We start from the raw sequence: 25,567 nt of genomic DNA, 5'->3' as shown, positions 1-25,567 counted from the left end.
ATGCTTATAGAAGATTTTAGGATTCCCTTTCGTATTAGCTACCAGTCTTTACTCATAATCCCTCTTTGCTTCCTTTATTTGCTTCTTCACCTCCCCTCTGAACCTTCTATATTCTGCCAAGTTCTCAATTGTATTTGCTACCTGACACCTGTGATAAGCAACTTTATCTTTTTTTATCTTAATTTCTATCTGCTTAGTCTAAAGGGAGCTCTGGATTTATTTGCGCTACCTTTCCCTTTCAAGGGAAAAATACTTTGACTGTACCTGGACTATCTCTTCTTTGAAGGTAGCCCATTGTCCAGTTACCGCTTTTCCTGCCAACCTTTGGCTCAAATTTATTCGGCCCAGATCCATTCTTACTCCATTGAAGTTGGCTTTCCCCCAGTAAAGTATTCTTACTCTGGATTGTTCTTTGCCCTTTTCCATAGTCAGCCTAAACCTTATGATAGAGTGGCCCACCTCATTCCCAAGAACCAGCTGTAGCAGTGCCTCCTCCTCATTGGACTGGACACATTCTGTTGTAGAACATTTTCCTGAGACACTCTAGCTACTTTTAAAGAAGTTATAGCAGGGCACTTGGATAAACTCAAGGTAATCAGCAGAGTCAACATACTTCTGTGAAAGGGAAATCGTGTTTAACCAATTTATTGGAGTTCTTTGAGGAAGTAACATATGCTGTGGATAAAGAGGAACCGGTCAATGTACTGTTCTTAGATTTCGAGAAGGCATTTGATAAGGTGCCACATCAAAGGTTACTGCAGAAAATAAAAGTTCACGATATAGGGGATAACATATTGGCATGGATAGAAGATTGGCTGGCTAACAGGAAGAGAGTAGGTGTGCCACAGGGATCAGGGCTGAGACCTCAACTGTTTACAATTTTTTTAATTGCCTTGGATGAGGGGATTGAAGCGATGGTTTCCAAATTTGCTAATGACGCAAAGATAGGTAGGAAAGTAAGTTGTGAAGAGGACATAAGGACCTTGGTGTGCATATCCACAGATCCCTGAAGGTAGCAGGGCAGGTAGATAAGGTGGTTAAGAAGGCATATGGGATACTTGCCTTTATTAGCCAAGGTATAGAGTACAAGAGCAGGGCGATTATACTGGAACTGTATAAAATGCTGGTTAGGCCACACCTGGAGTACTGTGTGCTGTTCTGGGCACCACATTATAGGAAGGATGTGATTGCACTGGAGAGGGTGCAGAGGAGATTTACCAGGATGCTGCCTGGGCTGGAGGGTCTGAGCTATGAGGAAAGATTGGATAGGCTGGGGTTGTTTTCCTTGGAGCAGAGAAGGTTGAGAGGGGACCTGATAGAGGTGGATAAGATTATGAGGGGCTTGGATAGGGTGGATAGGAAGGCACTTTTTCCATTAGTAGAGGGGTCAATAACAAGGGGGCATAGATTTAAGGTAAGAGGTAGAAGGCTAAGAGGGGAGTTGAGGAGAACTTTTTTCACCCAGAGGGTGGTGGGAGTCTGGAACTCACTGCCCGAAAGGGTCGTTGAGTCAGAAACTCTCGTAACATTTAATGTCCTTACCTGGTCGGGCCTACATGTGACTCCAGGTCCTCAGCAATGTGGTTGACTCTTAAATACCCTCTAAACAAGGGCAATTAGGGATGGGCTATAAATGCTGGCCTAGTCAGCAGTGCCCACATCCCATGAATGAATTTTTAAAAATTAAGTATTTAGATATTCACTTGCATTGCCACAGCCTCCAGGGCAATGGGCCAAGAGCTGGCAAATGGGATTAGTGTAGTCAGATCTTTGCTGACTGGCACAGACACAATGGGCCGAATGGCCTCCTTCTGTGCTATAATCATCTATGAGTCTAAGGAGGCTACAAACAGATATGTATAGGTTAAGTGAGTGGGCAAAGATCTGACAGATGGAGGTTAATGTGGGAAAATATTAAATTGTCCATTTTGGCAGCAAGAATAAAAGAGAAAAATATTATCTAAATGATGAGAAATTGCAGAGTTCTGAGGTGCAGAGGGATCTGGGTGTCCTAGTGCATGAATCATAAAAGGTTAGTGTGCAGGTACAGCAGGTAATTAGGAAATCTAAAAGAATGTTATCATTTATTGTGAGAGGAATTGAATACAAATGTAGGGAGGTTATGCTTCAGTTGTACAGGACACTAGAGAGACCACATCTGGAGTACCGTGTACAGCACTGACCTCCTTATTTAAGGAAAGATGTAAATGTGTTGGAAGCCGTTCAGAGAAGGTTTACCAGACTAATATCAGGAATGGGTGGGTTGTCTTATGAGGAAAGGTTGGACAGACTAGGCTTGTATCCGCTGGAGTTTAGAAGAGTAAGAAGCGACTTGATTGAAACCTTCAAGATCCTGAAGGGTCTTGACAGGGTGGATGTGGAGAGGATGTTTCCTCTTGTGGGAGAATCTAGAATTAGGGGGTCACTGTTTAAAAATAAGGGGTGGTCCATTTCAAACAGAGGTGAGGCAAAATATTTTTCACTCAGAGGGTCGTGAGTCTTTGGAACTCTCTTCCTAAAAACGTGGTGGAAGCAGAATCTTTGAATATTTTTAAGGCAGAGGTGGATAGATTCTTGATTAGCAAGAGCGTGATAGGTTATCGACGGTAGGTGGGATGCAGATTTCAGGTTACTATCAGGTCAGCCAAGATCTTATTAAATGGCGAAGTAGGCTCGAGGGGCTGAATGGGCCACTCCTGCTCTTGGTTTGTATGTTCGTATGTTAGGAACTCTTGCCCCTCTCTGCCCTTTATGCAGGAGTATCTGAGTGTGTGATTCATGCTCGCTGAGGAACAATATTTTGATCTGTTGCCCAGAGATCATAAATTCAAATCCTACCTGGGTAAACCGTGAAATTGAACTGAATTAATCTGGTAACCAGCCTGGTGAAGCTACAACACTGGATCGCACGCTAAACAGTGGAAGCAGCGTGCAATAAAAACAGAACTAAGCGATCTCACAACCAATAAGCTCTGCCGTCCCACCATATCCAGTCGTGAATGGTGGTGGACAGTTAAAAAGCTATGTGGAGCAGGAGGCTCCACAAATATTCCCATCATCAATGATGGAGGAGCCCAGCACATCAGTGCAAAAGTCAAGACTGAAGAATTTGCTACAATCTTCAGCCAGAAGTGCCAAGTGGATAATCCATCTCGGCCTCCTCCGGAGGTCCCCAGCATCACAGCTGCCAGTCTTCAGCCAATTCGATTCACTCCATGTGATATCAAGAAAAGGCTGAAGGCACTGGATACTGCAAAGGCTATGGGCTCTGACAATATTCCAGCCATAGTACTGAAGACTTGTGCTCCAGAACTTGCCGCGCCCCTAGCCAAACTGTTCCAGTACAGCTACAACACTGGCATCTACCCGGTTATGTGGAAAATTGCCCAGGTATGTCCTGTACACAAAAAGCAGGACAAATCCAACCCAGCCAATTATCACTCCATCAGTCTACTCTCGATCATCAGTAAAGTGATGGAAGGGGGTAATCAACAGTGTTATCAAGTGGAACTTACTCAGCAATAACCTGCTCACTGATGCCCAGTTTGGGTTCCGTCAGGTCCACTCAGCTCCTGACCTCATTACAGCCTTGCTCCAAACATGGACAAAAGAGCTGAACTCCTGAGGTGAGGTGAGGTGAAAGTGGCTGCCCTTGACATCAAGACAGCATTTGACCGAGTGTGATCAAGTCTCACAAAACTGGAGTCAATGGAAATTAGGGGGAAGACTCCACTGGCTGGAGTCATGCCTGGCACAAGGGGAGATGGTTGTGGTTGTTGGAGGCCCATCATCTCAGTCCTAGGACATTGCTGCCGGAGTTCCTCAAGGTAGTGTCTTAGTGCCAACCAACCTATCCTTTCAGAGTTCCTTTATCGTTGTCTATAAGTATCAGAAAACTGAGCTCAGGCCATTGACAGTACCTGGGCCTCTCCCTCACTATGGGTCTCAATGCCTCACTGTATTAGCACCATGTTCTACTCCTCTGCTGATGTGAGCCCATTCCATTACATGGTCAACTACACGAGGCAATAAATCTTTCATCCACATCCTGAAATCCAACATATAGAAACAGTATGGGAGTAGAAACGATATGATGCCCTGGTCAATAACTTGGCCAATACCATCAGAAACTGAATAATTAAAGTACATGGACATCTAGTGGTTCTACTAGGACCACCCAGCTCATTACAGCCTTCGTTCAAACATAGACAAAAGAGCTGAGCTCCAGAGGTGAGGTGAGAGTGACTGCCCTAGACATCAAGGCAGCATTTGACTAAGTGTGGCATCAAGGTGCCCGAGCAAAACTGGAGTCACTGGGATAAAAATAAAATACTGCAGATGCTGGAAATCTGAAATAAAAACAGAAAATGTTGGAAAGACTCAGCAGGCCTGACAGCATCTGTGGAGAGAGAAATAGAGTTAACATTTCAAGTGTGTATGACTCTCCTTCAGAGCTAAAATGAGGTAGAAATGAGATGAAATTTATACTGTTTCGGTGGACCAAGATAAAAGGTCAGTGATAGGTGAGGATAAAAGGGAGATTGACAAAGATGTCAAGGACACAAGACAAAGGGAGTGTTAATGGTGGTGGTAAGGGTTAAGGAAGGTGCTGATAGTGGCAGAAAGGTAAGAAAGCAGAATGTGATAATAGCAGAACAAGGGTCAGCACTCTGTGAAAGAACAGACGGCCCTTTTGGAGGTGGGGTGGGGGAGGGGGCAGTGGTTTGGGAAACAGGATAGAAAAAGGGATAAGGGGATAAAACAATGAATAAATGAATGTATATAAAAAGTAAATTAAACTAAATAACTAAATAAAAATAAATTTAAAAAAAGGGATTAAAAAGGGTGAAGAAAAAGGAGAGAGTTCATGGTCTGAAGGTGTTAACTCAACGTTAAGTCTGGAAGGCTGTAAAGTGCCTAGTCGGAAGATGAGGTGCTGTTCCTCCAGTCTGCGTTGGGCTTCACTTGAACAATGCAGCAGGCCAAGGACAGACATTTGGGCATGAGAGCAGGGTGGAGTGTTGAAATAGCAAGCGACAGGGAGGTCTGGGTCATGCTTGTGGACAGACCGAAGGTACTCTTGTAGATGTGATTGTAGATTCTTGTAGTGCATCTTGTAGATGGTACACACTGCTGCTAATGTGCGTCGGTGGTGGAGGGAGTGAATGTTTGTGGATGTGGTATCAATCAAGCGGGCTGCTTTGTCCTGGATGGTGTCCAGCTTCATCCGTGTTGTGGGGGATGCACTCATCCAGACAAGTGGAGAGTATTCCATCACACTCCTGACTTGTGCCTTGTAGATGGTGGACAGGCTTTGGGGAGTCAGGGGGCGAGTTGCTCGCCGCAGGCTTCCTAGCCTCTGACCTGTTCTTGTAGCCACAGTATTTATATGGCTAGTCCAGTTCAGTTTCTGGTCAATGGTAACCCCCAGGATGTTCAGAGTGGGGGATTCAGCGATGGTAATGCCATTGAATGTCGATGGACAATAGTTAGATTCTGAACAAAAACAAAAATACCTGGCAAAACTCAGCAGGTCTGACAGCATCTATGGAGAGGAAGACAGAGTTAACATTTCGAGGCCGAATGACTCTTTATCAGAACTAAGACATATAGAAACGAGATGAAATATAAGCTGGTAGAGAGGGGGATGGGTGGGACAGGAGAGCTTGATAGGGGTCAGTGATAGGTGGAGGCCAAGAAGAGAGTTCCAAAGATGTCATGGACAAAAGGACAAAGGGGTGTTGATGGTGGTGATATTATCTAAAGGATGTGGTAATGGGGACATTAAGGGTAGCAAGCAGAACAAGCTAGTGGTAGATGGCCCTAGTGTGGGTGGGGTGGGGTGGGGGGAAGGGATTGAAATGAGCTAAAAGGTGGAGATGAAACAATAGATCGAAATAAATTTAAAAATAGGAGGGGAAAGAAAAAAATATAGTGTAAAAAAATTATAAATTATTGGAAAAGGGGGTGGGGATGGAGGAGGGAGTTCATGGTCTGAAATCGTTGAACTCAATATTCAGTCCAGAAGGCTGTAAAGTGCCTAGTCGGAAGATGAGGTGCTGTTCCTCCAGCTTGCGTTGAGCTTCACTGGAACAATGCAGCAGGCCAAGGACAGACATGTGGGCACGAGAGCAGGGTGGGACACGATAGAGTGGACATGGGGAAGATGATTCCATTAGTAGGAGAGACTAGGACCTGAGGGCACAGCCTCAGAGTAAAGGGAAGACCTTTTAGAACAGAGATGAGGAGAAACTTCTTTAGCCAGAGAGTGGTGAATCTATGGAATTCATTGCCACAGAAGGCTGTGGAGGCCAGGTCACTGAGTGTATTTAAGACTGGGATAGATGGGTTCTTGATTGGTAATGGGACCAGAGGTTATGGGGAGAAGGCAGGAGAATGGGGTTGAGAAACTTATCAGCCTTGATTAAATGGCGGAGCAGACTCGATGGGCCGAATGGCCTAATTTCTGCTCCTATGTCTTATGGTTCCGCAAAGCAGTCACCCAGTCTGTGTTTGGTCTCTCCAATGTAGAGGAGACCACACTGGGAGCAACGAATGCAGTAGACTAAATTGAGGGAGGTGCAAGTGAAATGCTGCTTCATTTGAAAGGAGTGTTTGGATCCTTGAATGGTGAGGAGGGAGGAGGTAAAGGGGCAGGTGTTGCGCCTTCTGTGGTTGCATGGGAAGGTGCTGTGGGAGGGGGTTGAGGTGTAGGGGGTGATGGAGGAGTGGACCAGGGTGTCCCGGAGGGAACGGTTCCTACGAAATGCTGACAGGGGGGTGAAGGGAAGATGTGTTTGGTGGTGGCATCATGCTGGAGTTGGCAGAAATAGCAGAGGATGATCCTTTGAATGTGGAGGCTGGTGGGGTGAAAAGTGAGGACAAGGGGGACCCTATCATGGGTTCTGGAAGGGAGGGGGAAGGTATGAGAGCAGAGGGGCGGGAGATGGGTTGGACATGTTTGAGGGCTCTGTCAACCACAGTGGATGGGAAGCCCCAGTTAAGGAAGAGCCAATGGGAATCGGGGGGGGGGGAAACTCTCCACTAGTTGCACAAAGGAAGATGGTTGTGGTTATTGGAGGTCAATCATCTCAGCTCCAGGACATCACTGCAGGAGTTCCTCAGGGTAGTGTCCTCGGCCCAATCATCTTCAGCTGCTTCATCAATGACCTTCCTTCCATCATAAGGTCAGAAGTGGGGATGTTCGCTAATGATTACACAATGTTCAGCACCATTCGTGACTCCTCAGATACTGAAGCAGTCCATGTCCAAATGCAGCAAGACCTGGACAATATCCAGGCTTGGGCTGATAAGTAGCAAGTAACATTCTTGCCACACAAGTGCCAGGTAATGACCATCTCCAACAAGAGAGAATCTAACCATCTGCCCTTGCTAATCAATGGCATTACCATCACTGAATCCCCCACTATCAACATCCAGAAACGGAACAATGGCCAGCCATATAAATACTGTGGCTACAAGAGCAGGTCAGAGGCTGGGAATCCTGCAGCGAGTAACTCACCTCCTGACTCCCCAAAGCCTGTCCACAAGGTAAGAGACTAGAGTGTGATGGAATACTCCCCACTGGCCTGGATGAGTGCAGCTCCCACAACACTCAAGAAGCTCGACACCATCCAGGACAAAGCAGCCCGCTTGACTGGCACCACATCCACAAACATTCACTCCCTCCACCACCGATGCACAGTAGCAGCAGTGTGTGTACCATCCACAAGATGCACTGCAGGAATTCACCAAGGCTCCTTAGGCAGCACCTTCCAAACCCATGACCACTACCATCTAGAAGGACAAGGGCAACAGTTACATGGGAACACCACCACCTGGAAGTTCCCCTCCAAGTCACCATCCTGACTTGGAAATATATCAATAAAAACAAAAAAATTGCGGATGCTGGAAATCCAAAACAAAAACAGAATTACCTGGACCAGCTTATATTTTACCCCTTTCTTGGACTCACTCAAGTTCTGTCAAAGGGTCATGAGGACTCGAAACGTCAACTCTTTTCTTCTCCGCCGATGCTGCCAGACCTGCTGAGTTTTTCCAGGTAATTCTGTTTTTGTTTTGGAAATATATCACCGTTCCTTCACTGTCACTGGGTCAAAACCCTGGAACTCCCTCCCTAACAGCACTGTGGGTGTACCTACACCACATGGACTGCAGCGGTTCAAGAAGGCAGCTCACCACCACCTTCTCAAGGGCAATTAGAGATGGGCAATAAATGTTGACTTTGTCAGCAAAGCTCGCATCCCATGAATGAATAAAGAAAGTAATCTGTAGGTGGCACTGGGAAAAATCACCAAGAAAGCTGTTGGATTGTCTTAAAAACCCAAATGGGTCACTAATATCCTTCAGGAAAGGAAACACCACACTCCCACGCTGTTTAGGCTTGATGTGACTCAGTCTACGCTGTTAGGTTAATACTATATGATGCAGTGTGTGCAAACAAACACAAGCTGACTAGGGAAGGAGCAATGCCCAGAGGGCAGCTCAGAATGGGTAATTTTCAGTGCTTTGCTAGCTGAGTGACACATGACCTTTACCTCAGGGTGAATCTTTAGGAACGCCTTCTTCTCATGATTATACCAGAGCTGCTGGGGTGTCTTTGGCTTTTCGGGAATATCTGATTTTCTCTGCTCTTCTATGAGATCAGGGTGTTCATTCCTGGGAACACAAATCATTCCGAAAAATTAAACATTGCCATCATGATCCATCATTAGTTTGCCATTTTCTCAAGCACACTGTTGAAAATACAGACCCTTTCTGGGGTAGGGGTCCCACACACACTGACCCTCTCTGAGGTACAGATACCACACATACACTGACTCTCACTGGGGTACGGGTCCCACACTCACTGACTCTCACTGGGATACGGGTCCCACACACACTGACTCTCACTGGGGTACGGGTCCCACACACACTGACTCTCACTGGGGTATGGGTCCCCCACACACTGACTGTCACTGGGGTACGGTTCCCACACACACTGACTCTCACTGGGGTACGGTTCCCACACACACTGACTCTCACTGGGGTACGGGTCCCACACACACTGACTGTCACTGGGGTACGGTTCCCACACACACTGACTCTCACTGAGGTACGGGTCCCACACACACTGACTCTCACTGGGGTACGGGTCCCACACACACTGACTCTCACTGGGGTACGGGTTCCACACACACTGACTCTCACTGGGGTATGGGTCCCGCACACACTGACTCTCACTGGGGTACAGGTCACACACATACTGACTCTCACTGGGGTACGGGTCACACACACTGACTCTCACTGGGGTACGGGTTTGATGGGCAGCTGATCTCCCAATGCGATATTCTGCTAACTCCGCACAGACCAGGGATCAAGTCTGGCAATTTCATGCTCTGAGAATTCAGTGCTACGCCAGCTTTTGTTGGTTTATTCTTGGGTTGTGGGCGTTACTGACAAGGCTGATATTTATTCGCCATCCCTTGTGAACTCAGCATTGAGGTGTATGGAATCAGGACTTCCTCTGCCAACATGCTGTATAATCCTGTAACGCTCTCTGCTGAGCTACAGTAGGTCAAGTTCTCATAAACCTTCAGTGCCCTGATCATCGGCCAGTTTACGCGTGGGAACTCTGATGTTGCGCGTGAGCAGGATATTTGACTGTGGAGGCCATCCCATCAGAGACGGAGATCAATTCGGCCACTTGGTGCGGTGCCTTTTTGGCTGCATCAGCGCAGAGGGGGCACTAAATTTGCCCTGTGGAATTAAGCGACTGATTAGATGAAGAAGGCAGCCAGAGGGAGTTGGACGGGGATATTGATAGAACAATGGCTGGTACCTGAACTTGGCCATCGCCTGTCCAAAACTGCCCCTCTCCTGCTGGAAGTCCTGAATGTACTTGAGCTGTAGGAAGGGAATAGAAATATGGTTAAAAAGGGGGGCAGCAGCCCGCACCTAGAGCATCATTTGTATTTTTTTTCTGCAGATTCAATTAGTTTGATTTTCTTGTATTGCAGGGACTGTGAATGGGAGAGAATTCTATCGATAACACACAGCTGGCAAACATGGCTCAACAGGTAGCGCCCTCATGTACTCGTGTCAGAATGTGGTGGGTTCAAAATCCAGGCTGACATTCCCAGTGACGGTTTCTGAACAGGGATCAAATCGAGGCCCTGCCTGCTCTCTTGGGTCTGCATCAAAGGTTCCAAAGAGGAGCAGGGGAGTTCTCCCCGGTGTCCTGACCAACGCTTATCACTCAATCAACATCACTTAAACAGATGATCTGGTAATCGTACTGCTGATTCTGGGATCTTGCTGTGCACAAAGTGGTTGCTGTATTACCTACATTTGAATAGTGACTGTATTTTAGAAGTTCTTCATTTACTGTAAAATGCTTTGAGATGTCCAGTGGCCACGACCGATGCTACGGACATGTAAGTCTTTCTTTCTTTAGTACGAGCTCTGGCACCTTTTTTTTCTCTGGCAGTTCCTTGTATTTCTTGGAGAGGATTTTAGTCAGGTCCAGGTTACTCATTTCCGGGTGAATCTTGGCATATTTGGCTCGTTTCTCCATGAAGAATCGGAAGTACGGAGTCAGTGGTTTCTTCGGAAAATCAGGATGAGTCTGAAATAAAAGGTGCACATTTTAATGTTTACATTCACATGATCCTATGAAGACAGTGTACACACAGCGTCAACAGTGTACACACAGACACATACACAAACACTCTCCCTTACACACACACACACACATACACACACACACGCACACACACGCTCCACCCCACCCCCCCCACACACACACAGACACACCACCCCCCCCTCAACACACACACCCACACCCCCACCCACACACACACCACCTCCCCCAACACACACACACACATCCCCTCCCCCACACACACACACACACACACACACACAAACACACACGCACACGCACACACACACCCCACCCCCCCCACACACACACACAGACACACCACCCCCCCCTCAACACACACACCCACACCCCCACCCACACACACACACACACCACCTCCCCCAACACACACACACACCCCACCCCCACCCCCCCCCACACACACACACAGACACACCACCCCCCCCTCAACACACACACCCACACCCCCACCCACACACACACACACACCACCTCCCCCAACACACACACACACACACACCCCGCCGCCCCCCCCCCCCCCCCCACCCACACACACACACACACACACACACACCATGTTGACGGCGTATAGACACACTGTCAAGACAATATAATAATGTCAATAATGTTACTGAAAATTATTGTAAAATAGAGTTTAGTGGTGTCGGTGTCTTTGTGTGTGTGTGTGTGTGTGTGTGTATCTTAATTAGATTAAAGCCAGCTGGTCTAGAGGCTTTGATGTACAGAACAGAAGTAGGTTTGAAATGGTAAATAGGTAAACATCAGGAAATAGAAGGTAAGGTGTAAAGGGGGCAATTTGTATTTTTAAATAGACCATCCAAAGAGTGGGTGAAATATTACATCTAACCAGGTGTGGTTCAGAAAAAATGTATTTTTTTTAAAGCTTACTAGTAAAGTGGGTATTACGAAAGGGTTTATTGTTAGAAGATTTAAAGTTTAAAAAAAGCAGTGACAATGAGAATTTGCATTCAAATAGGAAAATATGTATAAAGGAAGAGAAGGCTGTTGGTAAAAGGAGGAAGGATTCTAAGATCTAAAGCCTCCATCCTGTAAGCCTTAAGTCTGTCTGCAAGGACCCAGAGCTGAAAGAAATTCATTTTGAATGTGACTGTTCAGGGTGTGCTTTGCCAGGGGGCTGTTAAATCTGTGTGTTTTACTGCTGCTTTAGTGGCAGTGTAACTGAGAGACAGGTTAATTAACGGATCTTTGCAGTTATTATAGCAGTAATTTTGTAGACCTATGTGTGTTTACAATCTTTCTTGTATTAATAAATGTTCAATTTAGTTTTACAAAAACCTCTTGAGACTCAGTGGTCTTATGACTACTGAATTCTAAGCTTGCGTCTCGAAACATACAAATTGCAAAAACGGGTTATAACGGTTGTTTCAAGTTTCCCTCTCTCTCATGTGTACACGCCCACTCTCTCTCACACACTCTCATGCATGTACTCGCGCACTCTCTCTCGCACACACTCTCTCTCGCACGTGCTCTCCCTCGTGCGCATGCACTCACTCTATCTCGCTCGCTCTGTCACGCGCACGTGCTCTCTTGTTCTCTCTTGCGCTCTCTCTCCTCCGCACGCACGCACACACTCTCTCACGCGTGCACGCATTTTCTCTCTTGCACGCTCTCTCGCGGCAACAGTCAGTCTGTGCCGAACTGTACCCCAGTGAGAGTCAGTGTGTGTGGGACCCGTACCCCAGTGAGAGTCAGTGTGTGTGGGACCCGTACCCCAGTGCGAGTCAGTGTGTGTGGGACCCGTACCCCAGTGAGAGTCAGTGTGTGTGGGACCCGTACCCCAGTGAGAGTCAGTGTGTGTGGGACCCGTACCCCAATGAGAGTCAGTGTATGTGGGACCCGTACTCCAGTGAGAGTCAGTGTGTGTGGGACCCGTACCCCAGTGAGAGTCAGTGTGTGTGGGACCCGTACCCCAGTGAGAGTCAGTGTGTGTGGAACCTGTACCCCAGTGAGAGTCAGTGTGTGTGGGACCCGTACCCCAGTGAGAGTCAGTGCGTGTGGGACTTGTACCTCAGTGAGAGTCAGTGTGTGTGGGACCCATCCCCCAATGAGAGTCAGTGTGTGTGGGACTCGTACCCCAGTGAGAGTCAGTGTATGTGGTATCCGTACCCCAGTGAGTGTCAGTGTGTGTACTCTCTCGTGCGCTCTCTTCCTCTCTCTTGCGTGCTCTCACCATCTCTCACGCATGCACTCTCTCTCGCACACATACACTCTTGCGCGCGCTTTAAAACTCTCTTGCGTGCACGTACACACTTGCACGAGCGTTCACACTCTCGCACTTGCATACAAACAGACACACACTCACACACACACTCTGTCACACACACAGACACATACACACAGAGGCACTCTGTCTCTCACACACACAGACACTCTCTCAAACTCACACACACACTCTCTCTCACACACACACACACACTCTCTCTCACACACACACGCACTCTCTCTCACACACACACGCATTCTCTCTCTCACACACACACAGACACTCTCACACACACACACACTCTCTCTCACACACACGCATTCTCTCTCTCACACACACGCATTCTCTCTCTCACACACACACTCTCTCTCACACACACACACACACACACACACTCTTTCACACACACACTCTTTCACACACACACACACACACACACACACACACACACACACACACACACTCACACACACAGACACTCTCTCACACAGGCAAATACTCTCTCTCTTACACACACATACACACACACACACAGGCACTCTCTCACACAGACACGCTCTCTCTCACACACACACACAGACACTCTCACACACACAGGCACACTCACACACACTCTCATACACAGACTCTCACTCACATACACAGAGACACTCTCTCACACACACAGGCACACTCACACATATTCTCATACACAGACTCTCTCACTCACATACACAGACGTTCTTTCATATACACACTCACTTTCTCTCTCTCTCACACACACACACACACACACACACACACACAACACACAACACACACACACTTATTCACTCGAGCTCCTTCAAGCAGTTGCTGGTGAGCAGAAACTGGAACCACTCATACCACAACATCTACCCAACTCACACCACACTTGCCTGTTCTGCAGACACCCACCCACACCTGTCCCTCACGCCCCCAGCCTATGACCCGCCTGCCCACATCCAGCGTGGTATCAGGAACACCAGGCTGAACAACCTGTGCCTACCTTCAGTTTCTTGCCCTTGTATGGGTTTTTCACAAACTCCACAGCGTCTGTGATCAGCTCGGTCAGAGTGCGATATTTTCTGATCTAAAGAAATGGGAGAGTTAGAGTTGAGCTGAAGGACGCTTGGTCCTTTAACAAATAAAGGCAACACTGATGAGCAGCAATGGGAGACTGAGGAGAAGAGAGTAAAGAAAAACCTTATCACCTAGGATATCCCAAAACACTTTAAAACCAACTTTTGAAGTGTAGTCATTGTTGCAACATAGCAGCCGATCTGCACACAGCAAGCTTCCACAAACAGCAATGTGATAAGACTCTCTGACAGTGCAGCACTCCATCAGTGCTGATCCTCCGACAGTGCAGTGCTCTCTCAGCCCTGACCATCAAGCGGTGCAGCGCTCCCTCAGTGCTGACCCTCCGACAGTGCGGTGCTCCCTCAGTGCTGACCCTCTGACAGTGCAGCACTCCCTCAGTACTGACCCTCCGACAGTGCAGCACTCCCTCAGTAGTGACCCTCCGACAGTGTAGTGCTCCCTCAGTACTGACCCTCCGACAGTGCAGCACTCCCTCAGTACTGACCCTCCGACAGTGTAGTGAGGCACAAAGAGAAAAGGTTAGACAGACACAGTGAGAGACAGAGTCAGTCAGACACAGGAAGAGACAGTCAGTCAGATGGACACAGTCATAGAGTCAGAGGTCTACAGCACAGAGAAAGGCCCTTTGGCCCATCGAGTCTGCGTCGGTCAAACAAGTACCTAATTATTCTAATCCCATTTTCCAGCACTAGGCCCATAGCCTTGTATGCTATGGCATCGCAAGCGCACATCCAAATACTTCTTAAATGTTATGAGAGTTTCTGCCTCTACCACCCTTTCAGGCAGTGAGCTCCAGATTCCCACCACCCTCTGGGTGAAAAAAATTCTTCCTCACATCCCCTCTGAACCTCCTGCCCCTTACCTTAAATCTATGCCCCCTGGTTATTGATCCTTTCACCAAGGGGAAAAGTTCCTTCCTGTCTACCCTATCTATGCCTCTCATAATTTTATGCACCTCAATCATGTCCCCCCTCAATCTCCTCTGCTCCAGGGAAAATAACCCCAATCTATCCAATCTCTCCTCATAACTAAAACTCTCCAGCCCAGGCAACATCCTGGTAAATCTCCTCTGCACTCTCTCTAGTGCAATCACATCCTTCCTATAATGTGGATTCCAGAACTGCACACAATACTCTAGCTGTGGCCTAACCAGCATTTTGTACAGCATAACCTCCCTGCTCTTATATTCTAGGCCTCGGCTAATAAAGGCAAGTATCCCATATCCCTTCTTAACCACCTTATCTACCTGTCCCGCTACCTTAAGGGACCAATGGATATGCACACCAAGGTCCCTCAGATCCTCGGTACTTCCCAGGGTCCTACCATTCATAGTGTATTCCCGTGCCTTGTTTGTCCTGCCCAAGTGCATCACCTCACACTTATCTGGACTAAATTCCATCAGCCCGTCTAACCAGCCCCTCTTATATCCTCCTGTAATCTAAGGCTATCCTCCTCACTATTTATCACCACACCAATTCTTGTGTCATCTGCGAACTTACTGATCAACCCTCCTACATTCAGATCTAAATTGTTTATATATACCACAAACAGCAAGGGACCCAACACTGATCCCTGTGGAACCTCACTGGACACAGGCATCCAGTGACAAAAACACCCCTCGACCATCACCCTCTGCTTCCTGCCACTCAGCCAATTCTGGATCCAATTTGCCAAATTGCCTTGGATCCCATGGGCTCTTATCTTCGTTATCAGTCTCCCAAACAGGACCTTATCAAAAGCAGTGAAAGACACTCAGTCAGACAGACACAATGAGAGACAGAGTCAGACAGACACGGTGAAAGACAGAGTCAGACAGACAGACATAATAAGAGACAGAGTCAGACAGACACGGTGAGAGACAGAGTCAGTCAGACAGAAAAAGTACTGAACCACTGACGTTGAAGCATTCTTTATTTCACTTAAGATAGCTAAACAGATGAAATGGCCACAGGAGTACTGGATGTTACTATTACAGTCTAAGTTGCTGGGTAGAGATCATGAGGATATGCTTCGCTGTCTGAAGAGGAATCGGTGAATTACGATGTGGTGAAAAAGGCTATTTTGAGTGCATGTGAGTTGATCATTGAACCATACAGGTAGAAATTTAGGAATATAAAAAAACGCCTGGGCAAACTTGTATTGAGTTTGAGAGAGTAAAACAAAGTAATTTTGAACGGTGAATACAGTCGTTAAAAATAGAGACAACATATGCAGCTCTTAGGGAAGTAATTCTTTTCGAAGAATTTAAAGACTGAATCTCTTCGGTAGTGAGAACTCATGTGGAGGAACAGAGGGTTCAAACTGTAAGATAAGCAGCAGAGATAGCTGATGATTATGAGATAGTTCATACAGCTAAACCTTTTTACCATCACCTTTTCAAATCGGAAAAGGATAGAAAGTGGGAAGGTGAAAGGATGGCAGGTGTAGGTAGTCAGGGAAGAGAAGGAGTGGCTGGGAATTCCCAGGAAGTTATTTCTCAGAATAAAGAGGAAGATGCTGGGGGTAAGAGTGACATTTGAAAATCGAGGTGTTTTCATTGTAATAAAGGGGGGCACATGAAGTTAGTGTGTTGGAAATTGCAGGAAAAACCCATTGGAGTTATTGGGGTACAGAGAAGTTCTGGAAGTAAAAGTACTGTGGGTTCTGAGCTCACAGGCACATAGGTTGAAACAAGAAAAACAAAAAGGGCAAGCAGTTCAAAGGCAAGAAGAAGGTGTCAAAATCCAATTAGCTGGCACTGTGTTTGATAACATCGTTCAGGAGGAAAGACTACAGGACAATTCAGCTGAAGGGGTTAACTTAAGGAGGTTGGTGGAGTTACAGAAAAATGACTTGCAATGAAAGCAGTTGTATCAGAAAGCTTATTCGGAAACTGAAGCAAAATGTATTTCAGTATGTTATTACCTTAAGGGAGATACTTAAATGAGAAAATGGAGGCTGGATCATGTCTCAGCAAATGAAAGCTGGAGGGAGGGGCATTAGATTGTTATTCCATTAGGGTATAGAGATGAGATTCTGAGGATTGCTCATGAAATTCCAATGGGGGGACATATAGGAATTAGGAAAACACAGGAAAAGATACAAAGGTATTTCTTTTGGCCAGGATTATATAGGGATGTAGTCACATTCTGTAGAACCTGTCATACATGTCAAATAACAGGAAAACCACAAGCAGTGATTAAGCCGGTGCCTTCAATCCTAATACCAGCATTTGAAGAATCATGATTGATTGTGTAGGACCCTTCCCTAAGACTAAAAATGGAAATTAGTACTTACTAACAATAACGGATATGTCTACCAGGTTTCCTGAAGCGATAGCTTTAAGAAATATTATAACTAAGAAGATTATGGAGGAGTTAATTAAATTTTTTACAAGATACGGTTTACCTAAGGAAATACAATCAGATCAGGTGTCAAATTTCATGTCACAGATGTTTAAGGAAGTAATGGACAGTTTGGGAATAAAACAGTTCAAGTCAACAGCTTATTATCCGGAATCACAAGGAGCTTTGGAAAAATGGCATCAAACTCTAAAAGCTATGATGAGAGTGTACTGTCAGGATTATCCACAGGATTGGGATGTGGGAATTCCATTCTTGTTTTTTGCTATTAGAGACGCTCCAAATGCATCAACTAGTTTTAGCCCTTTTCAACTAGTTTGTGGTCAAGAGGTAAGGGGACCACTGAAACAAAAACAAAAATAGCTGGAAAAACTCAGCAGGTCTGACAGTATCTGCAGAGAGGAACACAGGTAACCTTGTGAGTCCATATGACTCTTCATCAGAACTAAGGAAAAAATAGAAATGAGGTGAAATATAAGCTGGTTGAGGGGAATGGGAGCTGGATAGAGGGCCAGTGATAGGTGGAGGCAAAGAAGAGATTGCCAAAGATGTCGTAGACAAAAGGACAAAGGGGTGTTGATGGTGGTGATATTAGCTAAGGAATGTTCTAATTGTGACATTAAGGGTAGAAAGCAGGATGAGCAAGTGACAGGTAGCCCTAGTGGGGGTGGGGTGGGGGGAAGGGCTTTGAAATGGGCTAAAAGATGGAGATAAAACAATGGATGGGAATAAATTTAAAAATAATGCAAGTAAGTGGGAAAAGAAAAATATATATATTTTTTAAATGTTTAATTATTGGAAAAAGGGGGGTCGGAAAGGGGTTGGGGATGGAGGAAAGAGTTCATGATCTGAAGTTGTTGAACTCAATGTTAAGTCTGGAAGGCTGTAAAGTGCCCAATAGGAAGTTGAGGTGCTGTTCCTCCACTTTGCGTTGAGCTTCACTGGAACAATGCAGCAGGCCAAGGACAGACATGTGGGCATGACAGCAGGGTGGAGTGTTGAAACGGCAAGCTACAGGGAGCTCTAGGTGATGCTTGCGGACAGGCCGCAGGTGTTTTGCAAAGCGGTCGCCCAGTCTGCGTTTGGTCTCCAGTGTAGAGGAAACCACATTGGGAGCAGTGAATGCAGTAGACTAAATTGAGGGAAGTGCAAGTGAAATGCTGCTTCACTTGAAAGGAATGTTGGGACCTTGGACAGTAAGAGGGGGGAAGTAAAGGGGCAGGTGTTGCACCTTCTGCGGTTGCATGGGAAGGTGCCGTGGGAGGGGGTTGAGGTGTAGGGAGTGATGGAGGAGTGGGCCAGGGTGTCCTGGAGGGAACGATCCCTGCGGAATATCGACAGGGGGTGGTGAAGGGAAGATGTGTTTGGTGGTGGCATCATGCTGGAATTGGCGGAAATGGCGGAGGATGATCCCTTGAATGCGGAGGCTGGTGGGGTGATAAGTGAGGACAAGGGGGACCCTATCATGTTTCTGGGAGAGAGAGGAAGGCGTGAGGGCGGATGCGCAGGAGATGGGCCGGACACGGTTGAGGGCCCTGTCAACCACCGTGGGTGGAAAACCTTGGTTAAGGAAGAAGGAGGACATGTCAGAGGAACTGTTTTTGAAGGTAGCATCATCGGAACAGATGCGACGGAGACGAAGAAACTGAGAGAATGGGATGGAGTCCTTACAGGAAGCGGGGTGTGAGAAGCTGTAGTCAAGGTAGCTGTGGGAGTCGGTAGGCTTCTAATGAATATTGGTGGACAGTCTATCACCAGAAATTGAGACAGAGGGGTCAAGGAAAGGAAGGGAAGTGTTGATGGACCATGAGAAAGTGATGGAAGAAATCGGAAGCAAAAGGGGACCACTGAAACTGATTCATGAGAAATTGGTGGGTCAAAATTCAGAAACTATTCTCTTGGATTACGTATCAGATTTCAGGGAAAGATTGAATCGAGCATGTGAGTTGGCTAGGGAATATTTAAAGATATCACAGAAAGTGATGAAAGTGAAGGCAGATAAGAAAGCTAAAGCTCACAGTTTTTCTTCTGAAGAGAAAGTATTAGTTTTATTACCAGTACTAGGGGATTCATTAAATGCAAGATTTAGTGGGCCTTGCAGAATTGAAAAGAAATTGAATTAAGTAAATTATTTAATAAATACTCCAGGTAGAAGAAAGAAGCAGAGGGTGTGACATGTAAATATGCTTAAAAAGTACTTTGACAGGGAACAGGAACAAAAAGAGGTGTTAGTGATGGTGGATGATGAGAAAGAGGTAGAAGTGCAGGACTCTGAAATTGATTTTCCTCTAATCAAATTGGATAATGAGGGGGTACTTGATTATTTAAATGCAATATTGAGTTACCTTCCAACAAGTGTCAAAGTGATTTGGAAAAGCTATTGCAGTCACACAAACCTATTTGTGCGAATAAGTTGGGGAAGACAGATTTAGCTATACATGATGTCTCTGTACCAGTTTCATCTTCAATAAGGCAACATCCTTATAGATTAAATCCGGCAAAGTTATCACAAGTACAAAAAGAAATTGATTTCATGCTTCAAAATGATATCATTAAGTCTGATTTCAGTAACTGGAGTTCGCCTATTGTGCTGGTACTGAAACCAGATGGAACACAAAGAGTGTGTGTGGACTACTGAAAGGTGAATGCGGTGACCAAACTGGATTCATATCATATACCACGGTTGGAAGATTACATTGAGAAAGTGGGGCAATTGAAATTTATCACGAAGATTGACTTGCTAAAAGGATTTTGGCAGGTGCTGTTGTCAGAGAGAGCAAAGGTGATATTGACTTTTGTAATGCCAAGTGGACTATATCAGTTTAAAGTCATGCCATTTCGTATGAAGAATCCACCTGCGACATTTCAAAGACTGACAAACAAAGCAATTGCAGGTCTAAGCAACTGTGCTGTTTATATTGACAATCTAACAGTTTTCAATCCTAGTTGGGAGGAGCATTTACAGCATCTGGAAGGATTATTTTCTCTATTACGAGAGGCTAATTTGGTGATGAACTTGGCTAAAAGTGAACTTGCAAAAGCATAAGTTACATATCTGAGCCACACCACTGGACATGGTAAGGTGGCTCCGATAGATGTGAAACTCAAGGCTATCGTAGATTTCCCAGTGCCAACAACAAAATAAGAAGTTTGGAGATTTCTGGGCATGAGTGGGTTTTACAGAAATTTGTACCGAATTTTAGCAGTGTGGTCACTCCACTGACTGAACTATTAAAAAGGAACAAGAAGTCTCAATGGACACTGGAGTGTCAGAAGTCATTTGAGAGTTTGAAAACTGTATTAACCACAACACCAGTTTTGGCAGTACCCAATTATACCAAGCAATTCAAGTTGGCTGTTGTTGCGGGCAATATAGGCTTTGGGGCCAAACTGTTACAAGATGATGACACTGGAATTGAAAAACCGATAGGGTATTTTTCACAGAAGCTGAATGTACAACAGAGAAGATATTCAATGATTGGAAAAGAGACCTTGGGTTTGGTGTTAGCGTTGCAGCATTTTGAAAGTTATGTTGCCAACAATTCATTAGAAACTATTGTTTATACAGACCACAATCCTTAGAAGCTTTTGGACAAAAGTGCAAGACTTTTCAGGTGGAATCTATTATTTACAACCATGCGGGATATATGTGGTGCTGGTAGAGAAAATCTGTTCGCAGATGCGTTACTACGAGTTTGAAGCTTAAAGGAAAATTGGACATTTTTAAAAAAACCTGGACACTGAACTGGAGTAATTTCTGTTGATATCAAAGAGTTGTGTGTGTGTATATATATATATATTATGTTAATGCATGCATCTGTTAGTGTAATAAGTATAGGAGATAGTGTGAGATGGTTTATTAAAAATGAAGATGTCTTTTAGATGGGTCATTTTTCGATAGGGAGTGGGATGTCATGAAGATATTAATGTATATAATGTTATTGGAAATTTTTTTTAGAGTGGACTTGTAGTAGGGTCTGTGTCTGTGGGTGAGAATGTGTGTGTTTTAATTAGATTAAAGCCAGCTAGCCTGGGTGTTTTGATGTATAGTAGTTTTGAGATGTAAACAATAAGGTAAAAGAGTACATTTGCATTTTTTTGAATAAATCATTCAAAGATTGGGGGTGAAATCTTTCACCTAACTAGGAGACACAAGCAATATGTTTAGATTACTAATAAAATTGGTGCTATGGAAGGGATGTTATTGTTAGAAGAGGTGGAGTTCAAAGGGCCTGGTGATACGATGAGAATTTGCATTCATAGGGAAGGCTAGGTATGTACAGAAGAGTTGTGTATGTGAAAGCCAGAGGCCTGTGAGATCTAAGCCGCCTACAACAGTCTGCAAAGGAAACAAATTGAAAGGAACCTCAGAGATAAAAACAAAAAAAACTGCGGATGCTGGAAATCCAAAACAAAAACAGAATTACCTGGAAAAACTCAGCAGGTCTGGCAGCATCGGCGGAGAAGAAAAGAGTTGACGTTTCGAGTCCTCATGACCCTTCGACAGAACTTGCGTTCGAGTCCAAGAAAGAGTTGAAATATAAGCTGGTTTAAGGTGTGTGTGTGGGGGGCGGAGAGATAGGGAGACAAAGAGGTGGACGGGGGGTGGGGGTGTGTGGTTGTAGGGACAAACAAGCAGTGATAGAAGCAGATCATCAAAAGATGTCAACGACAATAGTACAATAGAACACATAGGTGTTAAAGTTAAAGTTGGTGATATTATCTAAACAAATGTGCTAATTAAGAATGGATGGTAGGGCACTCAAGGTATAGCTCTAGTGGTTTTTTTTTTATATATAATGGAAATAGGTGGGAAAAGGAAAATCTTTATAATTTATTGGAAAAAAAAAGGGGAAGAGGGAAACAGAAAGGGGGTGGGGATGGGGGAGGGAGCTTACGACCTAAAGCTGTTGAATTCAATATTCAGTCCAGAAGGCTGTAAAGTCCCTAGTCGGAAGATGAGGTGTTGTTCCTCCAGTTTGCGTTGGGCTTCACTGGAACAATGCAGCAAGCCAAGGACAGACATGTGGGCAAGAGAGCAGGGTGGAGTGTTAAAATGGCAAGCGACAGGGAGGTTTGGGTCATTCTTGCGGACAGACCGCAGGTGTTCTGCAAAGCGGTCGCCCAGTTTACGTTTGGTCTCTCCAATGTAGAGGAGACCACATTGGGAGCAACGGATGCAGTAGACTAAGTTGGGGGAAATGCAAGTGAAATGCTGCTTCACTTGAAAGGAGTGTTTGGGTCCTTGGACGGTGAGGAGAGAGGAAGTGAAGGGGCAGGTGTTACATCTTTTGCGTGGGCATGGGGTGGTGCCATAGGAGGGGGTTGAGGAGTATGGGGTGATGGAGGAGTGGACCAGGGTGTCCCGGAAGGAGCGATCCCTACGGAATGCCGATAAGGGGGGTGAAGGGAAGATGTGTTTGGTGGTGGCATCATGCTGGAGTTGGCGGAAATGGCGGAGGATGATCCCTTGAATGCGGAGGCTGGTGGGGTGATAAGTGAGGACAAGGGGGACCCTATCATGTTTCTAGGAGGGAGGAGAAGGCGTGAGGGCGGATGCGCGGGAGATGGGCCGGACACGGTTGAGGGCCCTGTCAACGACCGTGGGTGGAAAACCTCGGTTAAGGAAGAAGGAGGACATGTCAGAGGAACTGTTTTTGAATGTAGCATCATCGGAACAGATGCGACGGAGGCGAAGGAATTGAGAGAATGGGATGGAGTCCTTACAGGAAGCGGGGTGTGAGGAGCTGTAGTCGAGATAGCTGTGGGAGTCGGTGGGTTTGTAATGGATATTGGTGGACAGTCTATCACCGGAGATTGAGACAGAGAGGTCAAGGAAGGGAAGGGAAGTGTCAGAGATGGACCACGTGAAAATGATGGAGGGGTGGAGATTGGAAGCAAAATTAATAAATTTTTCCAAGTCCTGACGAGAGCATGAAGCGGCACCGAAGTAATCATCGATGTACCGGAGAAAGAGTTGTGGAAGGGGGCCGGAGTAGGACTGCAACAAGGAATGTTCCACATACCCCATAAAGAGACAGGCATAGCTGGGGCCCATGCGGGTACCCATAGCCACACCTTTTATTTGGAGGAAGTGAGAGGAGTTGAAGGAGAAATTGTTCAGTGTGAGAACAAGTTCAGCCAGACGGAGGAGAGTAGTGGTGGATGGGGATTGTTCGGGCCTCTGTTCGAGGAAAAAGCTAAGGGCCCTCAGACCATCCTGGTGGGGGATGGAGGTGTAGAGGGATTGGACGTCCATGGTGAAGAGTAAGCAGTTGGGGCCAGGGAACTGGAAATTGTTGATGTGACGTAAGGTGTCAGAGGAATCACGGATGTAGGTGGGAAGGGACTGGACAAGGGGAGAGAGAAGGGAGTCAAGATAACGAGAAATGAGTTCTGTGGGGCAGGAGCAAGCTGAGACGATCGGTCTACCGGGGCAGTTCTGTTTGTGGATTTTGGGTAGGAGATAGAAGCGGGCCGTCCGAGGTTGGGCGACTATCAGGTTGGAAGCTGTGGGAGGGAGATCCCCAGAGGAGATGAGGTCAGTGACAGTCCTGGAAACAATGGCTTGATGTTCAGTGGTGGGGTCATGGTCCAGGGAGAGGTAGGAGGAAGTGTCTGCGAGTTGACGCTCAGCCTCCGCGAGGTAGAGGTCAATGCGCCAGACAACAACAGCACCACCCTTGTCAGCGGGTTTGATGACAATGTCAGGGTTGGACCTGAGAGAATGGAGTGCAGTAAGTTCAGAGAGAGACAGGTTAGAATGGGTGAGAGGAGCAGAGAAATTGAGACGACTAATGTCGCGCCGACAGTTCTCAATGAAAAGATCGAGAGAAGGTAAGAATCCAGAGGGAGGGGTCCAGGTGGAGGGAGAATATTGGAGATGGGTAAAAGGATCCGTTGAACTGGGAGAGGACTCCTGCCCAAAGAAGTGAGCCCGGAGACGAAGACGGCGGAAGAAGAGTTCAGTATCATGCCGAGCCCGAAATTCATTGAGGTGAGGGCGTAAGGGTATGAAACTAAGTCCTTTGCTGAGCACTGAACGTTCAGCATCGGAGAGGGGAAGGTCAGGGGGTATAGTGAATACACGGCTGGGGTTGGGACTGGAAGAAAGGGTGGGAACGGAGGAAACTTTGTCTCTTTCTCTCAAGTGCTAAGGAACGCAAGCTACAACAACTCATCGACACCAACACCCATCCAGGACCCCACACCCCTGCCTGTCCCTCCGTCCCCACCCTTTCTTCCAGTCCCAACCCCAGCCGTGTATTCACTATACCCCCTGACCTTCCCCTCTCCGATGCTGAACGTTCAGTGCTCAGAAAAGGACTTAGTTTCATACCCTTACGCCCTCACCTCAATGAATTTCGGGCTCGGCATGATACTGAACTCTTCTTCCGCCGTCTTCGTCTCCGGGCTCACTTCTTTGGGCAGGAGTCCTCTCCCAGTTCAACGGATCCTTTTACCCATCTCCAATATTCTCCCTCCACCTGGACCCCTCCCTCTAGATTCTTACCTTCTCTCGATCTTTTCATTGAGAACTGTCGGCGCGACATTAGTCGTCTCAATTTCTCTGCTCCTCTCACCCATTCTAACCTGTCTCTCTCTGAACTTACTGCACTCCATTCTCTCAGGTCCAACCCTGACATTGTCATCAAACCCGCTGACAAGGGTGGTGCTGTTGTTGTCTGGCGCATTGACCTCTACCTCGCGGAGGCTGAGCGTCAACTCGCAGACACTTCCTCCTACCTCTCCCTGGACCATGACCCCACCACTGAACATCAAGCCATTGTTTCCAGGACTGTCACTGACCTCATCTCCTCTGGGGATCTCCCTCCCACAGCTTCCAACCTGATAGTCGCCCAACCTCGGACGGCCCGCTTCTATCTCCTACCCAAAATCCACAAACAGAACTGCCCCGGTAGACCGATCGTCTCAGCTTGCTCCTGCCCCACAGAACTCATTTCTCGTTATCTTGACTCCCTTCTCTCTCCCCTTGTCCAGTCCCTTCCCACCTACATCCGTGATTCCTCTGACACCTTACGTCACATCAACAATTTCCAGTTCCCTGGCCCCAACTGCTTACTCTTCACCATGGACGTCCAATCCCTCTACACCTCCATCCCCCACCAGGATGGTCTGAGGGCCCTTAGCTTTTTCCTCGAACAGAGGCCTGAACAATCCCCATCCACCACTACTCTCCTCCGTCTGGCTGAA

General features: G+C 46.5%; 1 protein-coding gene across 4 annotated transcripts in view; it reads right to left on the bottom strand.

Annotated features, from left to right (window-relative positions):
- LOC121279294 (nucleolar transcription factor 1-like) overlaps positions 1 to 25,567 on the bottom strand; it is a 164,309-nt gene that overhangs the window by 118,366 nt on the left and 20,376 nt on the right. For 3 of the 4 annotated variants that reach the window (XM_041190432.1, XM_041190430.1, XM_041190431.1), the window contains exons 4-7: positions 13,918 to 14,001; positions 10,472 to 10,627; positions 9,842 to 9,906; positions 8,559 to 8,679 (exon numbers count right to left, since the gene is read on the bottom strand). In XM_041190432.1, coding sequence (XP_041046366.1) covers positions 8,559 to 8,679; positions 9,842 to 9,906; positions 10,472 to 10,627; positions 13,918 to 14,001 — 426 coding nt within the window. The remainder of the gene's footprint in view (positions 1 to 8,558; positions 8,680 to 9,841; positions 9,907 to 10,471; positions 10,628 to 13,917; positions 14,002 to 25,567) is intronic. The other variant, XM_041190433.1, reaches the window with a different exon arrangement.

This window comes from Carcharodon carcharias, chromosome 6 (assembly GCF_017639515.1).
Source record: "Carcharodon carcharias isolate sCarCar2 chromosome 6, sCarCar2.pri, whole genome shotgun sequence".
NCBI classification, from domain to species: Eukaryota; Metazoa; Chordata; class Chondrichthyes; order Lamniformes; family Lamnidae; genus Carcharodon; species Carcharodon carcharias.
Note: the sequence above shows the minus strand (reverse complement) of the source record. Positions and strands in the feature narration are given on the sequence as shown.